The sequence below is a fragment of the Rhinopithecus bieti genome, unplaced genomic scaffold (genome assembly GCF_001698545.2).
Source record: "Rhinopithecus bieti isolate Rb0 unplaced genomic scaffold, ASM169854v2 scaffold_21201, whole genome shotgun sequence".
Classification (NCBI taxonomy): Eukaryota; Metazoa; Chordata; class Mammalia; order Primates; family Cercopithecidae; genus Rhinopithecus; species Rhinopithecus bieti.
Window position 1 is genome coordinate 1,533,907 of NW_016810610.1, and position 9,002 is coordinate 1,542,908.

Sequence of the window (9,002 nt, forward strand, 5' to 3'; positions counted from 1 at the left end):
CACAGGGAGACTCCGTCTCAAAAAAAAAAAAAAAAAAAAAGAGTGTGCTCTTTGATTTCCACAAATTTGTGAATTTTCCAGTTTTCCTTTGGTTATTGTTTTCTAACTTTATTTGTGATCAGAAAAGATACTTTATCTTTAAAAAAACTACTGAAATTAACTTGTGGCATTAACTTATGGTCTATCCTGGAAAATGTCCCATATGCAATCCTGTTGTTGTTGGGCAGTGTTCTCTTGTTGGGGAGAGTGTCCTGTATATATTAGGTATAATTCTCCAACTACTATTGTAGAATTGTCTATTTCTCCCCTCAATTCTGTCAATTTTTGCTTCATATATTTTGTCTGTTATTAAGTGCCTAAGTGTTTATAATCATTGTATCATTTACATATTTTTTTTTTTATTTTTTAATAAATGAGGTATTGCTGTGTTACTTAGGCTGGTCTCCTACTCCTGGCCTCAAGTGATCTTCCTGCCTCAGCCTCCTGAGTAGCTGGGATTACACGTGCAATCCGTGCTCAGCCTGAGCTTTTTATTAGTATACAATGCCCTTCTTTGTCTCTTGTAAGCTTTTTAGATTTAAAGTCCATTTTGTCTGATACTAACATAACCATCCTAGCTCTCTTTTAGTTACTATTTGCATAGAATATCCTTTTCCATCCTTTCTATTTTAACCTGTTTGTATCTTTGGATCTAAAGTGAGTCTCTTGAAGAGAACATATAGTTGGAATATGTTATTTATTCATTCTGCCAATTTCTACCTTTCAATTAGAGGGCGTAATCCATTTACATTTAAAGTAATTATTGACCAAGAGGGACTTATCTGTCATTTGCCATTTGTTTTCTACATGCCTTAGAGCTTTTTTGTCCCTCATTTCCTACAGTACTGTCTTTTTTTGTTTGGTTGTCTTTTATTTTGTAGTGAAACATTTAAATTCTTTTATTTCATTTTGTGTATGCTCTTTAGCTTTTTTTTTTTTTGTAACCAGGGGAATTACGTTTAACATCTTAAAGTTATTACACTCTAATTTGAATTTATGCCAGCTTCAATAACATACAAAAGCTCTGCTCCTTTAACACCTCCATCCCATCCCTTTCAGTTGTTGATAGACCCAAATTATATCTTTGTACACTGTATCTCCAAATATATAAACTAATAATTACTTTAATGCATTAGTTTCTTAAATTACATAGAAAACAGGCCAGGCGCAGTGGCTCATGCCTTTAATTCCAGCCAGCAGTTTGAGAAGCCAAGGTGGGCGGATCACCTGAGGTCAGGCGTTCGAGACCAGCCTGGCCAACATGGCAAACCCTGTCTCTACTAAAAAAAATACAAAAACTAGCTGGGTATGGTGGCAGGTGCCTGTAATCCCAGCTACTTGGGAGGCTGAGGCAGAAGAATTGCTTGAGCCTGGGAGACAGAGGTTGCAGTGAGCCGAGATTGTGCCACTGCACTCCAGCCTGGGGAATAGAGCGAGACTGTCTCAAAAACAAACAAACAAAAAAAAATTACATAGAAAACAAAATGTGATGTTACAATAACATTAGCTTTTAGAATAATTTTAAAATATAGTAGTCTCTTAAATCATGTAGAAAACAAAAAGTTGAGTTAAACACCATTGTTACAGAAACACTAGTTTTTATACTTGCCCACGTATTTACTTTTACTGAGATCTTTATTTCTTCACAGGCTTCAAATTATTGTCTAGTGTCCTTTCATTTCAACCTGAAGAGCTCCTTTAGCATTTCTTTCAGGGCAGGTCTATTAATGAACTCCCTTAGCTTTTGTTTATCTGGAAATGTCTTACTTTCTCTCTCACTTTTGAAGGACAGTTTGCCAGTCATAGAATTCTTGGTTGACAGTTTTGTTCCTTTACTACTTTGAATATATCGGCCCACTGCCTTCCGGCCTCCAAAATTTCTGATGAGACATCAGCTGATTATTGAAGATTCCTTGTATGTGCTGAGTTGCTTCTCTCTTGCTGCTTTCAAGATTTTCTCTTTGATTTTAGGCAGTCTGATAATAATGTGTCTTGGCGTGGTTCTCTTTGAGTTCATCCTACTTAGACTTCACTAAACTTCTTAATGTTTGTGTTCATGTTTTTCATCAAATTTGGGATGTTTTCAACCATTATTTCTTCAAATATTCTCTGCCAAAATGCATATGCTGGTCTGATTGATGGCGTTCCAAGGTCCTTTAGGCTCTGTTTTCTCTTCTTCAATCTCTGTTCTGTTTGTTCCTCAATCATTTCCATTGCCTTATCTTCAAGTTCACTGATTCTTCTTCCTGCCTACTCAAATCTGTCTTTGAATCTCTCCATGGCCCCTGACCTATGAGGGTTTGACTTATGATTTTTCAACTTTATGATGAGTTTATCTGGACATAATCCCACTGTAAGTCAAAGAGCTCCTTATGATTTAGGAAGTTATGATTTCTACTGAGTATCATCTTTCCACCATCAAGTCAAAATATTTTAAGTTGAATCATCGTAAGTCAGAGACCATCTGCTGTGCTGCCAAGCATTAAACATACTTTCTCAACTTAATATTTTCAACTTAACATGGGTTTATCAAGCTTCACTATAAATCAAGGAGCCTCTGTAGTGAGTTTCTCCTCTCCGTTAGTCCCCACTTTTCAATTTCAGAATTTCTTTCTAGCTTCTATTTAGGTTTTCTCGTTATTTCCATTTTCTTCATACATTTTTTTTTAAAACTTTTTCCACATTTTCCTTTATTTATTTGGTATCTTTAAGACAGTGTTTTAAAGTTTTTGTCTCATAGATAGGCTATCAAGTATTTTTCAGAGACAATTTCTATCGGTTTACTTTTTTTCCTTTGAATGGGCCACACCTCCCTGTTCTTTGTGTATGCTTTGTGATTCTTTGTTGAAACTGAGAGTGAATTCTTGCTCCACTTACAAAGTATTTTACTTTTCAGAAGTGTATTTGTATATAAAGATATTTTTAATTTTTTTGTCACAATATGCTATAAAAACAATGTTTCCAGTAAAGTGGTAGGTGATTATAAGCATCCATTCTAGGAAGTCACTGAATCTGCTTAAGGTATGGGGTTAACCATGCGCTCACCAAATAGTCTTTTAGGGGTTATCTTAGGTATGGAACTGGTAAACTTTGAGATTCTTAACTTCATGTGTAATGCCATTCTAAAACACAAAAGTCATCTGTCTACTAAAAAACAAATCAAAAACAAACTTCAATATCTCTGTATCCTCAACAGAAGGAAAAGTCTAAACTATTAAGAACGCTATACAATGCATTTCACAATGTGGTCCTAACCTAACCTACCTTTGTCTCCTTTTACTTTTACCATGAACCCTTACAATCTTGCCACACTAAATTATTTACCTGTTCTTGGAGCAAGAATCCTACTCCTCTGTGCTTCCATGCTTGTTTACCTGACGCTTCCTCAGCCAGGATTGTCCCTTCTGCCCCATTTTCATTTTCAGCTGCACTCCTGCTCATTTTTCAAGTTCTAGCTCAATTGTTTCCTTCTCTGAGAAATCTTTTCCAATGTTTCTAGGCAAAGTGACTTATTCCTTTCCTCAGGTTCCATAATGCTTTTTATTCAATTTTGTTACATATTTCCTCAGCAGTTAGCAGAGTACCCTGCATATAACAACATGTTCAATAAATGTGATGTCTTGAACAAGAAACACTGGGATCCAAAACCTAGGAGATAAGATATCCACATTTCTTAAATCCATACAGATATATTTTTAATAACAGGATTTAGCTAGTAGAAATATTTGAGTTCTTGATAAATCATTTGACTGGTAATTTTAACATACAATCTATTACAATTCAGAAGCATCTGAAGTTTAAGTTGCATTGAAGATTTCTCTATCACTTCCTCTTTAAAGTTTAGTTTCATAATATCCTTTACTTTTGTACATATATCGTCTATTCTCATCTTTACTATCACATGATTGGTGACCCTATCTCTTTTTTTTATCCACTCCAAGATTAGTGCTTCAATTCATTTAAACCTAATTAAATGTTACCTTTAATTAATTTCATTTACTCCCATGCTCTTTTTTTAGAAAGTAAACCAAAAAAAAATTTGATTAATTTTTCAAACTTCTAAAGCCAGTAAGTATAATCTACATCTTTAGAATCTGTAATACCATAAAATGGATTTCCTAGTGTGCTTTGAAAACATTAACTGTAATAAACCATTTCTTAATGAAGCAGGGTCAATGAAAGAGTATCTGTTATATTTGGCATTCCACTGCAGTTAATGTCATTCAATATTAATGAAAGCCTAGTCACATTTCCTAATAAGAACTTTAAACTTTTATATCACAGTGAAAAGAGTATAAAATTAAGGTCATATATTTTAGTTTTTAAATTTTTTTTTTTGAGACGGCGTCTCACTCTGCCACCCAGGCTGGAGTGCATTGGCCGGATCTCAGCTCACTGCAAGCTCCGCCTCCCGGGTTTATGCCATTCTCCTGCCTCAGCCTCCCAAGTAGCTGGGACTACAGGCGCCCGCCTCATCGCCTGGCTAGTTTTTTGTATTTTAAGTAGAGATGGGGTTTCACCGTGTTAGCCAGGATGGTCTCGATCTCCTGACCTCGTGATCCGCCCGTCTCGGCCTCCCAAAGTGCTGGGATTACAGGCTTGAGCCACCGCGCCCGGCATTTTAGTTTTTTAATAGAAAAAATTTAAGTCAACTTCAACATACAAAGACCTTTTAAAATATCTGATCATGAAAAAAGCAAATTATGCCCTTAGCCTCAGAGAAAAAAACCATATACTAAATGCTGGTTCTTTAGATAGGCAGACCACTATCACTAAGCTTAACCCTTTATGAAAAGGTACATGTCATAGATTAGAGATTACTTTTAGAATCACTGAAGTCTTGCCAAATGTTCATTCTCCTATGAGCTAATGAGTCAGCCACTCTTCCAGTGACTATGCCAGAACAGTCTGTTAGAAACTAATTAAAGAGCAGATACCTTTATCAGAGTATGTGTGTTCTAATGCATGGAGATCAGGCAATAGGTGAATACAGTTTATGCAGCAGTAGGCGAAGAAATCAAGGATGACTATTTTTCCACATAGATCCTTGTAGACAGAAATAGGCTCTTCTGTGTTCAGCCATTCTAATCCTGAAATTTACATAAAATAAATTACAATGATTAAAGGGAAAAGGAATTTACCTGAAGCTTTCCATTAAAATGTGATCTTTTTTTTTTTTTAAGACTAATGTGAATAGTCAAACACTTTAAGAGAAAGTAGCACCATTTAAAGGCTATGGCAGTTGCATGTTATTTACTGTTGTTTACTATGAACCATCATTTTCTATCAACAAAAGAAATAAAAGACATATCTGTATGACTGTGACTAAACAGATTATTTGTGGTTTGGAAGAAAAGACCAAGAAGGCAAATTAATAGAGATTAAAAGCCCAAAAAGGGAAGAAAGAAAAGGAAGGGATGGGGGTACGGGTCAGGGAGCAGGAGGAATAGAGGATGGGAAAGCTGGCTATTAAAATGCCGTCTGCAAATAAAGCAAGAAAAAGCTACTAAATTCTTTCAGAAAGAGTGTAATAGCCCGTGAAAAGGAGTAAGGGCAACACACTTAGGCACAAAAAAAAAATAGGAAGAAATATCAAATAGTAAATCAACCTAATTACATAAACAATTAGATACAAATGGGCTACCAAGAATAAAGGTCAAGCTTAAGAATAGCAAGACATAACTAAACATCAAAAAGGAGTGAAATGTGTGTAAGGATAAACATACAAAATGCCTAAGCCAGTTTCCTAAAGGAGAAGAAACTGAAATATTCTGGATTTGAATAAGACCGTAAATACAAAATAAAATATGTTAAATATAAAGTTAAGCAAAATACATTTATTGTTGTTACAGATTTCATTGAGGTAACATTAATATTAATGAAAAACGTGTTCCCTTTCCTCCAAAAAAAGTAAACTCTGTACTATGAAGAAAGATTTTGTTAACTAATAATAAAGTACAGCATCTCTATTTAACCAATTTAAGAAAACAAAGTTTACTGCTTATAAATAACTCAATGCAGCTATTACAACTACTAATTATACCTTGAAGCAGGTATTTAGAATAGTAGCAACTGAAAGCCAAAGTTGAGAGGAATAAGTAAACAGTAACAACTAATGACTAACAACAATAACTGTAGCTACTCAATTGTAACAAAATTCTAGAAAAAAAAATCTGCAGATCAAACTAGTATTTGGGTCAATTAGTCCAAACTAATGAGGTTTCAATATACAGTGACCTCAGTTATCCATTTTGCTAAAGTATTAATTATATACCAGATCAAGTGATCATGCAAAACTTCACACTAATTAATGTATATTTCGTATCCTACTTGCAAAATATTTATGAATCTGTCTTCTATGACTTTTCTGTAAATAGTCAAGAGTGGCTTAGATCTGGAGGTATAGAAAGAATTATTACATCTCAGTTACTGTGCTACTTACCATACTTAATAATAATGTATTTTACAATAATAATAATTACAATGAATACAATAAAAAGGTGCTAACATTTAGTAAGCTTTCCTGTGAATTAAGAATTTTACATATATTACTTTCAATACAAATAATAATCCTGAAAGGTAAATAATAGTTCAATTTTGCAAGTGAGAAATATAAGCCTTGGAGGTCAAGTAACTGGCTCAAAATCACACAACAACAAAATGGAAATAACAAGGATCTAATTCCAGGTCTGTGTGAGTCTATCCATTACACTGCACTGTCAACCATAAATACGTATATCTTCTAAGAAATAAAGCATACAGCTTTTTAGATAAAGTTATGTTTATGACTTCTTGATTATAGTTTACTGCTAAAGAAACCAAGAAAATAGTCATTTCTAGCATTTTGTCCTCAATAATCAGGTCCAGGAGAAAATCATACTATGTTAAACACAAACCCTGACTTTATTTTATTGTATTTTTTTTACTTATGAGTCACAGAAGTCAAATCTCATGGGAATAAAATACACTCCCTGTAAAAACAAACAAGACTAGAAAATAAAAAACATTCCCCAAATCCCAGTTGATGGCCTGCTTGTTTATAACAGTGTACTTACTATATAACTACCTTCTGTACCAACATTTTTAAAAATCATCCATTTGTATAGATGTAAACAATATTTTAAAGTTTATTTGATTTTATAAGCTTTATCTACCCAATTCTTTTGTAAGAATTCCACAATATTTCAAATCCAGTATAAGATTAATAATAGGAAAAATAAGCACTTCTCAAGGTGGGTAGTGCAAAAGGCTTGGAAAGACACCAAATACTGTGTTGTCAGAGGCTGGTTCCGGTATACCTCCCATGAGATAACTGAACTCTGCCACATCCAACCAATTAACTATACATGTGGTTTCAGTGTCACGCCAGGACACATGCCAGCATCACCAGGCAAAGCAATGCTACTCCCATCCAAAGAAGGTAAAATACGTTTTCATTTATCATGGCAAGATGTGCTTCACAAACATCCCTGCTGGGAATAACTGTTTCTTCACGCTCCGAAAGCTCACATAGCCAGGATTTAAACCCTGGAAATAGGCTATGATTGATTCTAATTTTTTAAAGTATTAGTTTCACGACTTTGAACGGAGAAGCACAGCACAGCTAAGAAACCAGCAAATCTAGGGTCTGTATAATCCAACTGGGGCAGTTATCAGCTGTGAAGCCCTGGGCATGTTATTTAACCGCTCTGTGCTTCCATTTCCTCAACTGTAAAAGAGAAATGGTACGAGAACCTCACTGGGCTATAGAGGTGAATGAATAAGGTAATATCCCCTCAAGTGTTTAGGACTGTGTGGCAAGCAGGGCGCAGTGGCTCAAGTCTGTACTCCCAGCACTTTGGGAAGCGGAGACGGGCGGGTCACTTGAGGTCAGGAGGTCGAGACCAGTCTGGCCAACATGGAACGCCGTCTCTACTAAAAATACACACACACACACACACAGACACACACACAAACTAGCCAGGCGTGGTGGCGCGGACCTGTAGTCCCAGCTACTCAGGAGGCTGAGGCAGAGGTTGCAGTAAGCCAAGATCACGCCACTGTACTCCAGCCTGGGAGACAGAGCGAGACACCGTATCAAAAAAAAAAAAAAAAAAAAAAAGTGTGTTATACACGAAAAAGTGATCAATAAGTGTCAAGATGATGCCGAAAGATGACGAGACGACACTGGGGAACCACACTGAATGGACAGAATGGTGTGGATGTTGCAATCATTGCCACCGGGGACACTTAACATTCACGGAGTGTCTACTTGACTAACATCAGGCGCGGGCAGGACTCAGGATATACAGGGGAGTATGTGGATCCCCATGCCAGGGAAACCCCCAGTCGGTGGCCGCCTGGGGACCCCTGGGAATTGCAGAGTACGCGAGCAGTGGCCCAAGTTAGGCGAACGGCCACTCCCCGGGGCGCCAGCGACACAAACCCGCTTAGCCCCCCGCTTCGGGGGAGGGCGCCGTCCCCGAGGAAGGGGAGGTGCCGGGAGGGGCCCCCACCCCGACGCCAGCCCCTCACCTTCCGGAAACTCGGGTACTAACAAGTCCTGCTCCCAGCCGTCCACCTTCTGCAGATACTGGTAGACCAGGCTGTCCTTCTCCTGCTGGGTAACGGCGTCGAGCAGGGCGTACTCTAGCGAGGTCTGCGCGGGGAGCAGGCCGGAGAGGCTGCGGCCACGGGATCCGGGCGCCGCCATGTTTCCGCCGGGCTCCCGAGGCGGCCGCCGGGCTCGCGGGAGAGTCTCGCTGGGAGAGACGAAACGTTCACTGTCCTGTGGTTTCCAAACGGCGCATTCACTTCACCCTCCACTAGCCCCACTCCACGCCAATGCCACTTTTTTCTTTTTAAAGCATACGTCCAAGTGCCAAAGTCGAAATCGGCGCACTTCCCGGGCACGCAATTAAACTGCCGTCCCGACCCACCCCGCCCCTTCTCGGTCCCCACGCCGCAGCCGAGCCTGGACATTG

At 37.9% G+C, this 9,002-nt stretch overlaps 1 protein-coding gene across 2 annotated transcripts in view; it reads right to left on the reverse strand.

Moving 5' to 3' along the window:
- The window catches only part of NHLRC2 (NHL repeat containing 2), a 66,484-nt gene extending 57,512 nt beyond the window's left edge, over nucleotides 1-8,972 (reverse strand). Inside the window, exons 1-2 of one of the 2 annotated variants that reach the window (XM_017892490.1) lie at nucleotides 8,554-8,972; nucleotides 4,977-5,129 (exon numbers count right to left, since the gene is read on the reverse strand). In XM_017892490.1, the coding sequence (XP_017747979.1) occupies nucleotides 4,977-5,129; nucleotides 8,554-8,731 (331 nt within the window). In that variant the 5' untranslated portion in view covers nucleotides 8,732-8,972. Of the gene's footprint in view, nucleotides 1-3,363; nucleotides 3,625-4,976; nucleotides 5,130-8,553 lie in introns of those variants that run through there. The other variant, XM_017892491.1, reaches the window with a different exon arrangement.
- Nucleotides 8,973-9,002: the final 30 nt, after the last annotated feature.